Source organism: Lactuca virosa, chromosome 5 (assembly GCF_052849685.1).
Source record: "Lactuca virosa cultivar CGN04683 chromosome 5, Lactuca_virosa_CGN04683_v6, whole genome shotgun sequence".
In the NCBI taxonomy this organism is placed as follows: Eukaryota; Viridiplantae; Streptophyta; class Magnoliopsida; order Asterales; family Asteraceae; genus Lactuca; species Lactuca virosa.
Window position 1 is genome coordinate 177166648 of NC_136430.1, and position 17848 is coordinate 177184495.

At 32.3% G+C, this 17848-nt stretch overlaps 1 protein-coding gene and 1 long non-coding RNA gene across 2 annotated transcripts in view; one reads left to right on the top strand and one right to left on the bottom strand.

Moving 5' to 3' along the window:
- The first annotated feature begins 6012 nt into the window (after window positions 1–6012).
- Window positions 6013–8054, top strand: LOC145113383 (uncharacterized). The gene is made up of 2 exons (XR_013710767.1): window positions 6013–6371; window positions 7600–8054. It is a non-coding gene; the product is annotated as an uncharacterized LOC145113383 (long non-coding RNA).
- Window positions 8055–12639: 4585 nt separating this feature from the next.
- The window catches only part of LOC145112069 (uncharacterized), a 33166-nt gene continuing 27957 nt past the window's right edge, over window positions 12640–17848 (bottom strand). The window contains exons 4-6 of the mRNA XM_079048283.1: window positions 12896–12967; window positions 12812–12814; window positions 12640–12735 (exon numbers count right to left, since the gene is read on the bottom strand). Coding sequence (XP_078904409.1) covers window positions 12640–12735; window positions 12812–12814; window positions 12896–12967 — 171 coding nt within the window. The remainder of the gene's footprint in view (window positions 12736–12811; window positions 12815–12895; window positions 12968–17848) is intronic.

Here is a 17848-nt window from a genome sequence, read left to right on the forward strand (position 1 = left end):
AGCAGTTTTCTCTATATCCTGCTCTCTCACCTTTAGCTGATGATATCCTGACCTTAGGTCAATATTTGAAAAATAGCTTGAACCTTGTAGCTGATCGAACAGGTCATCAATCCTTGGCACAGGATACTTATTCTTTATTGTTGCCTTATTCAGCTCTCTATAATCGATACACATTCTCATGCTCCCGTCCTTTTTCTTTACGAATAACACTGGAGCTCCCCAGGGTGATGAACTAGGTCGAATGAAACCTTTGTCGAATAATTCCTGAAGTTGTGTCATAAGCTCCTTCATCTCTGCTCGTGCTAGTCGATACGGTGCTTTTGCTATTAGCGTTCTTAGTAACAATTCGATACAGAATTCTACTTGTCGATCAGGGGGTAAACCGGGAAGATCTCTGGGAAAGACTTCCGGATAATCACACACCATCGGAATATTATGCACCTCCTTCTTTTCCTTCTTAGCATCGATCACGAATGCTAGATATGATGTACATCCCTTAGCCAAACACTTTCTGGCTTTCATTAGGGAAATGATTCCAGAGTTTACTCTGCGTTTGTCTCCATACACCATAAACGACTCTTTCCCTGGCGGGTTTACTTTTACTATCTTCTTCCTGCACAATATTTCGGCATCATTGGCGCTAAGCCAATCCATTCCCAGCACGATGTCGAAACCATTTAACTCAATAGGCAATAATTCCTCGTGGAACTTATTCCCATTCAAGTCAATGAGGATATTTTTCATACGATGGCTAACAGGTACAAACTTGCCACTAGCAACCTCGACTATTAAAGCATTAACTAGTCTATCAACAAGCAAAGCTAGTTTTCTACCAAATTCATGCGAAATAAAGGAGTAATTGGCTCCAGAATCAAACAAAATTTGGGCAGGCAATTCGTTTACGAGAAAGGTACCTGATGCGACATCCACAGCATCCTTTGCAGCTTCCAGTGTCATCTGGAAAGCTCTGGCTTTTGGCTTTGGTGGGAGATTGGGCTTTGCTGCATCCTTCTTTTTCGGGCAATCCTTCAAAATGTGCCCTTCTTCGTTGCACCCATAGCAGACTTTCTTATTGAAGGTGCATTCATTGGCATAATGCACAGGCTTTCCACATTTGTAACAAGTGACTTCCTCGCTACATTTCCCAGCATGTTTCTTCTTACACTTGTCACACCACTTCGCTTCGGCTCCTCCTCCGAATTTCCTCGAACCAGTCTTCGAGAATTTGTTCTTTTTATTGGAACCTGAAGTTCCTTCAAACTTTCTCTTTTCGCAAACTTCAGCCTTGCTGGCGGCTCTCCCCTTAATCATATCTTCAATAGACTTGGCAGCCTAAATAGCTGCCTCCAAAGTAAGTGCCTGATGCACTGGCATTGCATATTCCCATGGAAGTCCCTTTGTGTACCTGTCTATTTTCTTCAGCTCATCTGGGAAAAAACGCAAAGCAAACTCCATTTTGTCTGTGAAGTTATTGGTGTATTTATCAATGGTCATACTTCTCTTCTTTAATGTCAGAAATTGGTTTTCTAGTTCAAGCACATTTTGGGTCGAGCAGTACTTGCGCTTGAATTGCACCAAGAACTCTGCCCATGTCAGTTGCAGTGGCTCATTAGGGCTTAGGGTATTCCCCAAAGTATTCCACCAGCGAACAGTGCTACCTCTAAACTGGCGCACTGCAAATGTGGTTTGTAACTTGCCTTGGCAACCACATGTCATGAAAGCCAATTCCATTTCCAAGATCCAATCCATTACTCCAACGTGATCTTCTTTTCCAGTGAAAGTTTATGGCTTGCATCCATTTCTCTCCACTCTATCCTCGTGGTTATTTCTCCTAACCACAAGCGGTTCAGTTTGACCAACAAATCTACTGTAGTTTCCTTCCCCAGACTGACTGTCATTTAATTCAGGTTGTTCAACAGGAATTGAAGGTTCACTCCTGTTGTTCAGCAATATTTGCTTCATTTCCTCCCTTTGTTCAACCATCATTGTTTGAATCATGGCTTGTACTCCAGCCATTGTGATGTGTTCTGGTGCAGCTTCTACTATTGGCACCTGTTCCATCACTTGGGGTTGAGGTTGCTGATTTCTATCTGCATTTCCAGCTCCACTTCGGGTTCTTGCCATTTTGATCTATATACCAAATAAGGCGAATTTAGATATTTATTCACGATAGATTTTTAAATTCTCCTTATCACTCCAAAACGTTTACATGCTAGTTCTAATATCGTAATCGTACGCTTAGAATCCTAAATACATAAGGTTTCCAAATCCGGTCGGCAACAGACCATAGATCCGAACAAATAATGGCATATATGGCAAGCATATAACACTTAGCACATAAAAGTATTTTAGGCATTTTTCCTAAAAAAACTAGTGCTCCTGTCTAAAATATGGTAGACACTCATCTCACGACCATCACTTAGCATTCTAAGTTTAAGTTTAGAAATCCTACAAATTCCTAGTTCGCCAAAACTAATGCTTTGATACCAACTATGACATCCCCAAATTTCTCGGCCAGAAAAGACCGATTTAGTTTATGCTTTTAAAATAAAATCAGAGTAATCTTTTTAAAAGATGTTACAGAATTTGTCCCCAAAACAAAACATGATAAAAACTTCTCAAAACATTTCTTAAAGAAATATGTATTTTCATTATATATCAAAACCTCGGGATGTCATGTTCCGATACAGACCAAAAGTATAAACAGTACATTATAAGCCTTACTACAGATATTTACATCTACTGGCCTATAATCCAAAAATCTCTCATCATCTTCCAACTATGCTCTGGGTCCACTACCTATAATATAAAAACCTGAGTGGGTCAGGCTTAGGAGCCTGGTGAGCAAATAGGGTTTTCAACCCACAAATAATAATAAATTTATTAAATTCATCAACAAAAAATAAATTTATTAATTTCATCAACCAACAATAACCCTGATTACCCATTCACGTTATCCTCACTTTACGTCCCTAAATACCTATCATAAGGGACCCAGTCTAAGGATTTTCATCGGTATGACAATATTGCTTTAGGGATTCCTCAGCAATTTATGTCAAATAAGGCAACCATGAAGGGGATGGAGTACACCAATGAACATATAGTTCACCAACACCTACAGGTTGCGAACCTGCTAGCGTTCCACTGGACTGTCTAGAAAGGTCTGTGGTCGTCATCTATACTCTGCTAGATGACTACGACAACAACAACAACAACATCGAGGTCTCTCATCATTTTAACACACATCAACTATTTCATCTACCCATGTTTTACCCAACATATTTGTAGATATAAATACATATATAATTTAAAACTTGTATAAAACATCTATTCAACATCCATCTCAAATAAACAAACAATATAATTACACATATCATGTATTTTATAGAAAATACTTCATATCTATGTGTAAGATGAAAGTGACTACACACTCACTTGTTAAGAAGACGATTGGACAGTACTTCGGCTCTAAAAATAATATTCTTTGATGAAACCGGGATGTTTTCTCAAAAACCGGGCTTCACGCGGGCAGAGTTTCGGGTCGAAAACTATTTTTCTCGGGATCTTCGGAGCGTCGGGACTTGCTTCGGGTGTCGGGATGATACCGGGACTTCGGGGGTATTTCTTGCAAGTAGAAAGAAAGAAAAGGGGTGAAGGATTGAAATTTTGTAACACAAATCCGGCTAGCTTCGAGTCCTATTTATAGTGGCTGAATGCTCGAGTTACGTTAGGCGTAACATCCTTGTACGTGGGGCGTACTGCCTCGTCGACATGTACGCTGGGCGTACATGATGGATCAACTCGGACGCATCAAGGCTACGAACTCGTGGCACTCATGCGATGGAGTAGGCTTCGTGGCCCAAGTCAGACCATGAACACGAGTACGTTGGGCGTACTCATTTACGTTGGGCGTACTCCGAATTTCCAAACTTCTAAAATTCGTAACTTTCGCATACGAACTCCGTTTTGACGTTCTTTATATCCGCGCGAAGGTGAGACTATGCCCTACAACGTTTGTTTAGACTCTGTCGGCTAGTTTTGAATTAAATTTTAAAGTTATATTTTTAACAGGCCGGGACAAAAAATGTCCGTCTAAAAATTCATAACTTCTTCATCCGACGTCCGTTTTCGTCTGTCTTTTTACCGTTGCACTAATATCGACGAGATCTTCGATTCTCGTTTAGATTTTTCAGCTAAAAATCACTCGATCTAAATTTCGAATTTTGGGTTGCATACTGCTAAGTCGAAACTTAGAAAAATCACAACTTCCTCATACGAAGTCAAATTTGGGCGTTCTTTTTATGCACGCTCTCGGTTTAACGAACTCTACGAATTTCGTTTAGATTGCTAAGGCTAAAAAGCACTTTATCGTAAATTCACTTTTTACGTCATACAGCGTCGTGTCGGTTCTGTCGCGAAACTTCGACAGATCATAACTTCTTCGTTATAACTCGGATTTCAGCATTCTTTATGTATCCAGAATCGTTGTCACGATCATTACAACTTCATTCATAGATATTAGGTTTATCTAATATTTTATTTTCGACGGTTATTTTTATCCTTAATTTATTAAATTATAATAATTAAGCATAAAACACATAATACTCCAATAATACATTTTTATTATTTCAAAACGGGTTACAAAGGTTAACCTAGACTATTACATCATCATTAATGCCTAGCCTAGAAACATGGGTGTTACAGATCTGGATAAAAAAATCAGAATTCACTGTTTAATAAAACATTTCAAACACTAATTCAAAACTTAATTCAACATTTTAAACACTAATTCAACACTTAATACATCAAAAAAAAATACACATTCACAGCTTTAATAACTTAGACAAATTAATACATAGAAAACACATATGCACAACTTAATGACTTGACTTACCACATTTCATTGAGGCATTTTATTAAACACTTTGTGTGCACCAGATATATCAGATCCATAATCACCATAAAACATCATATCTGACCAAATATATAAGATTTTCATCATCTCTGAAGTCAGGTGATGTTGTTTGTTTCTCCGGAGAGGTTTGACGGTAGTGGTTTGACGGAAAGAACAGATCCATATCTTCAGAGGAAAAAAAAACAACCACATTTCATAGGTCTGAGATGAAGAACACAAAACCAAATGTGCAACTCGAAGAACATTACACCAGATCTCGTCTGAACTATTTCAATATTGTCGGACCTCACAGATCTGGACATCGGTGGTGGTAGAAATCGTAACTATGGACCGGAGCTTGCAGATCTATACAACGGTACGGAAGATCTAGTGGTAGATCTAGTGTTCCGGTGACAAAAAATGTTAGATATGAAGGTGGAGGCAAAACTGATGGCAGATCAATTAGTGGAGGTTCTAGATCTGACCACATCTCGAAAGATCTAGACTAGAAACACGATCAGGGATGAGAAAAAATCATTAGAATCATTCAGATCTGGTTAGATCTGAGCAAAAAAAAGTCATAGGAATTATGTCGTCCGAGATGACAGGCGGTGGACGGTAGATCTGAAGCGGAAACATCTCGATGATGTCGTTTTTTATTGTAGTTCCAGATCTGAAGAGAAAAAAACATGATTGACTTGACATTTCGGCAAGGTTAAGTGGCCGGCGACGATGGTGTCGGCGGTGGTAGGTGGTGGTGGTAATAAGGAATGCGTGTTCTTCAAAAATGGTGGGGGAGTTTGAAAGAATTTATCATTTGAAAAGATAGATCTGATTTAATAGTTCCTACGGTTCATAATCTTTTTTGGTTCTCATTTGAACCTTTACCTATATATATATATATATATATATATATATATATATATATATATATATATATATATATATATATATATAACGTCTAAGTATTGTGTGAATGTATGACTAATTATGGACCAATCAAACATATAAGGGTAATTTTGGAATTTTATAAATAATTATTTTAATAATTAAAAAATAAATAATATATTTATAGGTATTCCCTTAAATCATGGATCAGTTACCCATTGTATATCTTTTATAATCTTCTAGACCATATCGTGACCTGGTTCATCATCACCACGACTAGAAAATCCCACAACCAGCCAAAACCATCATCGTTGGACCAGTTCAGCTCCACTGGGCCCGGGCACCGGGAGATTTGGACGACAGCCCGTAGCATCCAAATCCAGGGAGGCATAAGTTGTTCGTCGTTTAACTCATTAAGCCTAAATACCCTTTTCTTTAATTTCTTGAAGACGGCATGTTCTTTCTTCCCAACACACATCATCCGAACCTTCTTACTCCATACACCAAATGTCGCTGCTTCTTCCTCCTCACACGTCGCGTGTTGCCGCCACTTCTTCTCTTTTGTCATCGTCAATCAAGGCAGCAACAGGTACCTTTAAGAATACTCTTCCCCAAATTACCACCATAGATAATATCTCATGACATTGTGGCTTTATGCTCTATTATATACCTAATTTTTGTTAGATACCGCTTTGTTTAGAATAACAATTAGATAATCAAATAGAATAATACCATAGATGAACTGTAAATTCAAGTTCTTTGTCTTTTCATTTTCTAAATTTTAAAATCAATGTTGATCGTCAATGAAAATTTTCCAGAAAAGAATGAGTTGTACGTATTTCTTCAGTAAGTTAGGCGAAGTAGATACCTGAGGAAGACAACAAATTTCTTCAGTAACTTAGTTGGGTTAAGATTAGTTGTTTTCCATGGTATTTGATGTCTTCAAATTAGAGAAGAATATAGACCTGCAAGTCGATCCTTATTCATTGGTTTTAAGAAAAATACTTGATTTCTCATCTTCATTTAAAAATCCTCTCATCCCTGTTTTGGGCGATTTTGTACCTTTTTTCCAATATTTGCAGTTTTGGGTGATTCTGGACCTTTCTTTCAATATCCGTAGTGTTTTTATTCTATACAAGAAATTATATAAGTTGTTATATCCTTTCTACTTGTTCCTTTTTCTTGTATTCACTGCTTTTTGCTTTGATGAACATTTTCTTTGTTGGTCGTGTTTCTATGCATCTTGCTACCTGATTTGTATATTGTTGCCTTTACTGTTTTATTATACATGTGTTCTCTATTCGTCTTAATGTTGTGTAGACCTTGACCTGTCATCTAATTCTTAGTTTCTTATAATTTATACAACTTTGAAGCAAATATATGGGAAGATGTTGATAAGTTTATCAGCACTTTGAGAATTTTAATAAATGATGACCTACTACAATATTCTTTAATAATACATACTACAATATTCGTTAAGAATACACTGCTTCTTTAAGAATACATACTACTATATTATTTCATAATGGTTTTCAATATTCTTTGAGAATGTTATCGAAATAAAAGGGGTGATTTTGTTCTTCCTCTTTGTTGCTGCAATATTCTTTCAGAAACGTACATACTGTCTTCTTGACTTTCATCATGTTCTTTGAGTTGACTATATGCCAAACAAGTAGAAACTGATGACTTCTTTTTATTTTTAATATAGTAACATTGCCTATAAAATCAAGTAAATTGCAAGTTGTTACGATTTTTTTATCATGTTTATGTGATAAATTTACTTTTTTTTTATTTATTCTTTTCACTTGTTTTTGCAGGTCATGAATAGGGGATAAAAGCTTGACAGCAGCCATTATCATAAAATGATATCCTCATATAATTCGATTTCATCTCATTTATTCTCACAATATGTTATGATCAAGGGTTTGAAGGTCGTAGAGATAAATGGTGCGTGAAGGGCCTGAAGGATGGATGATGTGTTTTCAAGCAAGGACACTATATAATCTTCTCACCTTGCTCCTCTTATAGAACAAAGAAGAGCTCCACAGCATGTGGTCCCTTATCCACCTTCTAGCAAGCCAACCCAAACATATAACAGCTTCATTGTTATAGTTAGCTCCTCATATTGTACAAACATCGAGCCATAAGGTTTATGAAATTGTAGTTTATTTTCATTCTCATGAGAATGTTAGATTTGCACTTGTAAACTATATTCATTCTTATGAGAATGTCATATTTTTATATTTGAATTTTAGGTTCTTATTTTATTTCATGTCTTATTCTTCAAGAATATTCTTTTTTACTATTTCAAGAATGTTGGTTATGCACTTGGAATTAATCATTTATTCTTCAAGAATGTCAAACTATTCTTCAAGAATGTCAGTTATGACTAGGGGTGTTCATAACCGGATACCCGAAATTTCGGATAGTTGATTTTTGGTATCCGATTCCGTATCCGAAATTTCGGATATCCGAAATTTCGGATACCAAAACGGATATCCGAAAATTTGTAATTTTGTTCAAATTTGAAAGTTTTTATATTAGAAAAACATATTTTTAAATTAGAAAGGCATATGAAGTAATATATGTATTTAATTAAGGGTATTATGAATATGTTTTAGTTACTAACATTCATATTATAAGAAATATGTGATTAAAATAAAATATAATGTATAAACTAAAATCAAAATTTTCGGATATCACATATCCGAATTATCCGAAAAATCTGAAAAACACTATCCAATTCCGATTCCGAAAAATCGGATATCCGAAATTTCGGATATCCGATTTTTCGGATAATTCGGATTCGGAATTTCGGAATTTCGGATCGGAATTTCGGATACGGATATTTTTTAACAACCCTAGTTATGACATCTAATTAATGTCTTATTCTACAAGAATTTCTTACGAAAATGTCATTCATAATCATTATTGTCATAAGCATGAAGTTTTAATTAATAAATCGATTCTTAATGATTTTCGTGATATATAAAAAGTTTTACTTTTAAAAAATTGATTCTTAATATTTTATCAACCCATAGAATTGTTAAAAAGATTATAATTCTTAAGCATAATAATGACATAAAATAAGTCACAACAGTTAGTTTTTAACTATTCTCATGATCAAGAAAAAAATCAAATATTATAGGTGGTGAAAAAAGAAAACCTAATTCTTAAAGAATGAAATATTTTTCATGTTTTTTGAGTATTGTGAAACGGTTACGGTATGTAAATAAAAATAATAATAATAAATTTAAACTGATATCTCATGAAAATTCACCTTCTATTTATACTTTTTAACCATTTTTACAGTTAATTAAATGCAAGTATGTAGTAAATGCTACCACATGTTAATAACATGTTCCCTCATATCTCAACCATTCATTTCTTTTAATTCAATGGATAAGAATTAGTCATACATTCATACAATATTTGAAGTTCACATTTGATCTTAACCCTATATATATATATATATATATATATATATATATATATATATATATATATATATATATATATATATATATATATATATATATATATATATAGAGAGAGAGAGAGAGAGAGAGAGAGAGGAAACCTAATTCTTAAAGAATGAAATATGTTTCAAAATATATATATATATATATATATATATATATATATATATATATAGAGAGAGAGAGAGAGAGAGAGAGGAGGGTTCAATTGAGAAAAAAAAGGTTAAGAATGGGGGAATCGTTCTCAGCCACACATTTATTTTGCCACAAAACACTTAGGCGTACCGTCGGAAATGGATAACGGATAAACATGTGTTTTCCAACCAAACATGTTTCATTAAACTATACTAAGCATTACCTTAATATACACAAAACATACTTTTTTTGTTTTTTTTTTATTTTTAGAAAGCCATTTTTATCGAAAAATTATTTTAAATATATCAAAATTCATAATTTTTTATTCTCTATAAATAGACATCCATATTGCTATAGTTTTAAGATAAAATAATTTTTTTTAGAGTTTTAGCTCTCGTTATTCATAAATGAATAAAAATCTATCAGATTTTTATTACGTTACATTCGTTATTCACTTATGAATAAAACGTATGCTTAACATTTTTTATAGTTTAAGTATCGTTCATATATGAATATGGTACGTAATAAAGTTTTCTTACTTAAAAAATATTTTTTACATCATCTTTCGTCATATATTATATTTATATATATGAATAAAACGTGTATTAGTTGTCGTCATATTTTATATTCATATATGAATAAAACATTTATCAGATTTTTGTTATAGTTAATTTGTTATTCATATATGAATAAATAGTATAAATGATATTTAAACTGTAAAAAAAATTAATTATATATTTTTATTCATAAATGAATAACGAATGTACTGTAGCAAAAATCTGATACATTTTTATTCACTTATGAATAACGATAGCTGAAAATATTTAAAAAAAAATTATTTTAAAAGTATATCAATATTGATGTCTATTTGTAGAGAATAAAAATCATGATTTTTGGTATATTTAAAATCATTTTTAGATAAAAATAGCTTCTTAAAAATTAAAAAAACGAAAAAACTATGTTTTTGTATATATTAAGGTAATGATTAACATAGTTTAAGGAAAAATGTGTATTCTTTATCCATTTCCGATGATACAATGGAAACTTTTGCGGCAAAAATAAGTGAGTGGCTGAGAATGATTCCCCCATTCTCAACCTTTTTTATTTTCTCAAAATATATATATATATATATATATATATATATATATATATATATATATATATATATATATATATATATATATATATATATATATAAAAGTGCAAACTCATTTTTAACCCAATTCAGGTTATTTTCCTTATTCTATGTTCGTGTCCTTTTTAAAAGTGGCATCATTAATTTAAAAAAATACATGAAACTACAAATATAATTCTTAAAGTTATCTTAACTTATTCTTTTAATCGAATTTCAGCCATTAAATTCCTGCTAGCATCATTATATTATAGTGGACGGACAATATCATTACATTCTTTAAATTGCATACCTAATGCATTAATATTGTCTTTTGAAGCAAAACCCACTAGAGCAAATCAATTGCACTTTTGCATCTTCATGATGCTTTAAGTTATATATATATATATATATATATATATATATATATATATATATATATATATATATATATATATATACTAGGAATGTTTATGGGTCGTACTAAGCACGACCCTCGAAAGGTAATTTGAGTGTTACTTTAAATCTTCAAAAGGCATTGTGATATTGCAATAGGAAGAAATGGAAGGATAATTCCATGATAAACAAATAAGTGAAAGTATATTGCTATTTCTTGCGATTAGCACACTCAGAAATCAAAATTAAATACAATTACAATCGGAAAAAAAATGAATTCAATTCCAAGGACCATCAAATCTAACTTCATAGAACATATCACCCCTTCCACATGAAATCGTACAAAGGACCAATGAACATGAGCCTCCCATCATGACCCATCTCACCTGATTTAAATATAAAATTTAAAATATTTTAAAGTCATTTTCACTAATATAATATCTGAAGGTGAAGCGAATTTTCTGCTTTTACCTTGTATGGTAAGCATAGGCTATTAATTCAAATTGTAGTGGCCCGCTGTGTATCCTTATCGTGGTTGGCCTAGCCTACTCTTCTACACTAAACTCTGGATTTGGCTTCCATTGATACATAACCTAACAAAATTGAACATGTTCATTATGTTCGAAAATGTACAAAAGTACAATGTAATTAATTTTAATCTACAAAGTACTAAAGTAAACTAAAAATAATGGCAATAAATAAAACACTAAACCTGTGAGTTCGACTCAAAATGTAAGTATGTTGCTATTACAGGTAAGAAATGAAGTGCATTACCCATAATGGTAATGAAAGCAGTCAATTAGTTTTATAAACGAACAACCATTACACATGCAAAATGTATCCTCATGTCTATAAAGTACATTCCCACAACCAAATTCTATTAATACAGAAATATAATAAAACAATTTTTTTCTTTAAAAGGGTATTCTGGTCATTCTTTTATAAAAAAAGATTATTTACAAAACAACATATTTTGAGTGGTTCGTTCCATTCCAAACCGACTCACCGTGGTAAATCGAATGGTAATGACCTACAACCATTAATGACTCCTTTTAATGGTGTTTTGGGCATCTTTTTTTTAAATAATATGGTTTACAAAGGAGGAAGCATACCTTCACAAAGAAAAAGGAAGAACGCATGGTAAAAGTTGTCATCATCTCAAATTTAGAGATGACACCCAAATATTGATCCTCATCTACAGGAAATCCCAAAACTAAAGCACGCAAAACCTACAAGAAAAATATGAAGAAAGGGAGGAACGTTTATGCTCTTACCCTCTTTTTCCATGACATTGTGATCCTCTAAGAAATTTCATTGGACACCTATCAGGGCATTATCAAACAAAAGTCTCCATGAGTTCAGAATGTTATAACCAATTAAGAAAATGCATAACAATAAACTTGCATAAAATAGAACAAGTAACAAGTTTAAAATTAAATTCAAAATACATGGAATAATCTTCATATATTAATAGATTGTTACCTCATATTGGGCAAGGTGCATACCAGATGTGAGATGGGTTGTGAGTTCTTGAAAATGGTATATAATTTGTTCAATAAAAAAGGTCAATGTAAAGTTCAATTCTATTTGGAATTTTTTCATTTCGTATCGGCTCTAGTCAGAACTAACAAACAGTAATTCCACCAACTTATTCCCTCAAAAAAGGTGGTTATCCAAATAAACATTTGGTCAAACGCAGGGATAAGTGGCAAAAGAATATCTTATAAACTCTTAACTTATGATGAAATCTTTGAACTGTGTTCGTCGGGGTCAACAACAAAAACAGTTTTGTTAGTGTTTGATCCACAACTTTCTGTTGTTATGAGTACAACCTGAATGACAAACAATTGTAATAAATGAGATAACAAATCTATCCAAAAAAACATCAACTAAACGACAAAGAGTTACTTCCTGAAAACCCAAAGAAGAACGTAAAAAAAAAAATTACAATTAAAGGGTTTACCATCATTCTAGTATTCTGAGTTTGGAAACTGTAAGAGAATTGCTATGTTGACGATCAAACACATTCTTGCTTATCGGCACAGGCAATTGAGTGCCAGACATCTAAAATTTTCACAAAAATTACTCCCAATTTGTCATTACTCAAATATTCGATGGAAAAATGTGAGAAAAGCTTGAAAAAAAAGAATCCTATTTAGCTTGTAGGAACAAATGATAATTTTGCAATAAATACCTCAATGGATCAAGCATAACATATTTTCTCGTATGTCTCCCTAACAAAAACAAATGATACCTATAACTAAAGTTGTGCATAAGTTCATCCACCAAGATTATTTTCATGAAAATGAAAAATTGAAGAAAAATTGTACATACAAAGTGTTAAAAAAAATCCTAAAATCATAATTTCTGGATTTAAGGATCTCGTATTTTTCTATGCCTTCAACCGCTAAAAATTGTAGTACATAAATTTGGTCTTTATTAAATTAAAAGAATCTTGGTTGCTGATTATAGTGATCAGTACCGATATATTTTTTTGGACGGACATTATGTGGAGCGCCTTCAGGCCATCATCAATGATGATTCAAAACCTGAACAAAAGATTATCAAAGAATCTGTAATAAATATAATAAAAAGTTGGAATAACAAAATAAGATCACAAAACGGGCAAATGAAATTAGTAATACCCTTGTGTGGCTATGGGAGTTCCATATATTAGAAAGGAAGAACAAACAAGTTCATCTTCAGATTAATCTTTTGGGAATCCTTGGGACTATTTCCACCATAGCTAAGCACTTTCATAAAAAAACTATCAATTTCCTGCAAAATTTGGTCAAAACCTTAAATAATTCTCATTAAAACAGAGAAAAAAGTGACCTCGTCATAATAATAATAATAAAAACGTAAAAGATCAAGAGGAGGTGGAGCCGGAGTTTCCACCCTGAGAGCTTATTTCCACATCAACGGCGATATATAACTTGAATATGTTATTATTAGCATGTCGTCCCATCCTCCAGCAGCGCCTTTACGAATGGTATTGTGAATGGTGAATCAAAATTAAACAATGAACTGAATAAGGGTTACCGTTTTGGGGATACATTAAATATTCATCGATTTGGAATGGTGCCCAAACAATCAGATGACGGGCTGACGCCTCTTGTCTCCTAGAATCTAGGGTTTCTAGAAACTTTAAAGCCAATGGCAGGGTTTATTCCATTCGTCTTCTTTTTGTTGTTAAAACCACATCAAAGAAGAACTGGTAGCGAACTTGCCTTTGTGTTTGTCAGAATTTGGAGGAAATCATGAGATAAAGTTGGAAAGAAAGAGAGGTGTCGTTTGCCAAAAGTTAGGATTTTTTTGCTTCATAGTTGTGAGGAGTGAAGCAATCACGTGAAAGAAGAAAGAAGGGGCAAAATTTTCAGGGGGAAAGGCGCAAGAACAAAATCTGGAACTCATGACTTGAAATCCCTCCAACCGATGGAACATTGCTATTCGTTACATGGATAATCGTCTTATCCGAGTCGGAAAAAAAAGGAAGAAGAAGAATCGGTGGTGGTTTTAGCATCGATAGGGGTGGTGATACATTTTAAGAGATAAAGGAAATATCTGTGACATCTATGACATTATCAAGCAGTGAGAAATTGATTAGAATGAGAGAAAGGAAATAATTTTGAAGTAACATCGGTACTGATGTTGACCGACAATGGAAAAACGGTGCAGGTGCCTGAGAAGGAGACACATGTCTCTATACGTGGAAGACATGAATTGACGGAGAAAACAATGGAGAAGGATAAAATACCAGCGACTGAGGCTCACGTCGTATATTGACGCGCCCAAAATAATCCATTCGTGAAATACACGCATAGACCTTAAGGTTAGAAGGTTTTTGTATATATATATATATATATATATATATATATATATATATATATATATATATATATATATATATATATATATATATATATATATTCAAGTTCATTTGATACCATAGTCATTTTGTGAGACCGTGAGACCAAATCCAAAAATTATTTAAAATGCAAATAAAAGAAAAAATCCAAAAAAAAAATTTTAATTATTATTTTCGGAACTTTAATTACCTAAAAAAATAAAAAAAATAAAAAAAATACTGTTTTTTTTTAAAATACGCGAAATATTCTAATATAATATTACACTGTAAATATTCTAATGTGATTTTTAGAATGTTAGAATATTGTACTAGATTTGTCAGATATATAGAATATTCTAATATTCTACTAGAATATGTAAAAAATGTATTTTATTTTATTTTATTTATTTATTTATTTTTCTTTTGGAAAATATAAATTCCGAAAATAATATTTGAAATTTTTTTTTCGAAAATTTTCAATTATATTGCATTTTAAAAATGTTTTTTTTTATCTACTAAATGAGTGACTAGGATTGCGTCTCACGGTCTCACAAAATTACGACGTCTCACATGAACTTAACCCTATATATATATATATATATATATATATATATATATATATATATATATATATATATATATATATATATATATATCCCATATTTGTTAACCCAATCTTAAATTAAGGTTAGGATCCATAAATACAAATATATATATATATATATATATATATATATATATATATATATATATATATATATAAACCCACTCTTAAATTAAAGTTAGGATCCATAAATACGATTCTTAATATGAAGAGGGATGTCGTAGTTACATCACGAACAATCAATGGCGTGTTAATCATTTGAGATTCATTGAATATCAATGGTGTGTTAATCTTGGATTACGCTCTTCGATTTGTGACTGGAATGCCGAATATCACAAATAAAATGTGAATAATCATGCAAACTCGTGTGGCATCCTCGAGGTCATTTCTGATCTCACATATACGTGTCGGTTAACCATACACACTCAATCAACAACCATAAATTTTGAGTATTTACCATCATTTCAACTTTGTAGTCCCACATTAGTGTGTCAGTTAACCACACACGCTCCATTAACAATTCACATAGAAATGATGTGAGTTTTCATGGATTAGCATACAATTTCACATTTTCCCTAAATTAACTAGAGTGGAATTTTATAGAAAGTTCTAGTATTTTATACATTATACTTTTAATGTGATTATTGTCCTATCAAACCCGTTCGACTAACAACCCTCCACCACAAAGAGAAGCGGTGGGTGAAAATGCCACACATCCAACTGTCATTTTATAAGCTGTTTCCTTATATCTCTCTTATAGTATGGCTTCGTGAATGAAGCGTAGTAGATATTCGACTGACTTTTAATGATACGTATAGTATCATACTCTTATACACATGTAGAGGGTGTATTTTTAAACTTTTTAAATTACAAGGTTCAAATTGTATTAATTCATTATTATTTGATTACTTAATATATGAACTAATTAAGATTTTATAATTATCTTTAATTAAACCATTAATTATTTAAGATAAATCTTATTAAAGGATAATCATATTATCTAATTATTTTATAATTGGATAATTACCTTATTTAAAATCTTCTTTATATTCAAATTAGGATTTCTAATTATCTAGTTATTATATTCTAATTTTAGATATTTAAAATAATATTAGATAACTAATAATTATCCTATCTTTTGAATATGGCAAGAAAATTCAGAAATCAGATTTCAGGCAGCTACCACGACGTGGCAGAGGGCTACCCATGTCGTGGCGACAACAGATTGTCGATTTTATTTGTTTTCTTGGTTTCATCTTCTATGTACTACTAATAGAAAAGGATGGCTCTGATACAATTATTAGGTTTTTAGGTTACAATTACATCGTACATGTGGTATTTCACTTAACTCTTAAGGGTACATGCAACCTAAATGGATCTATGTCTTTTCTCAATTAGAAGCAGCATACTTATGAAACAAAAAAACTATAAACCCTATGAATCAAATTCATGTATAGAACCACATGCCTCTTGCTTGATTTGAAACAAAGCTACTCAAATACCCTTTGTAATCTCCTTGAAAAACTAGCTCCAAAAGTAAGGCCGCCTCTAATGGTTCGCACACAAAACTCAAGAAACCCTAGGATTGAAGGAGATAAGGGAGAGAAGAGACAATTTTCGTTCTCTACCTTCTAGGTATGAGAATCCACGAAATCTTGGTGCCCAAGGGTCCTATTTATAGTCTAGGTAACTAGCAGATAAATCCATATTTGAATATTTAAATAATATATTTAATCTTAATTCAAATCATTTCCTTATCATCAAGTAGGAGGCTTCTGGAACCTTAAAGAGGTTGCCAAAATCATTCATGCCATGGACTCTTCAAGAATTGCCTCTTTTGTTCAAATATTAAACAATTACAATTCAATCCTTGCACTTTTAATTCATTCTAATTAATCCTAAATTAATTTCAGATTAATTATGATTAATATATAATACATCTATTTCTAAGTAGTATAGTAATCATATAATATATTAATAAATCATTAAATAAAATTTCTAATTAATATATTAATCTCATAATATATGAACAAATTATTTATCTCTCTCATTTAATAAATCCAAGCATTTTCTTGGTTATGAGGGCAACCCAAAAAAGACTTCACTTTTATTCATCAATATTATACCAATTTGAGTAAATTACACGGTTCGTCCCTGGTACAAGTGGTAAATTACGCGTTTAGTCCCTATTTTTAAAAATTAACTCGGACCGTCCCTTATATCGTTAAAATTTACACGTTTTGTCCCTAAAATCATTTATCAGACATAAAATGTCTATTTTGCCCTTGTCAATTTATTTTTGATTTATTTTCAGGTTGTTATTATTATCAATTATATTTAAAAAATTTATTAAATAACTGGTCCCACATTCTTTCCCTCTTCCTCATCTCTTTTCTTTCAAAAACCCTAAACTACCACTCCACCCTGGTAAGCTTTCAGGAATCATCACCCCCAAATCACCCTAACCAGCGTCGCCGGTTCTCCACCACCAATA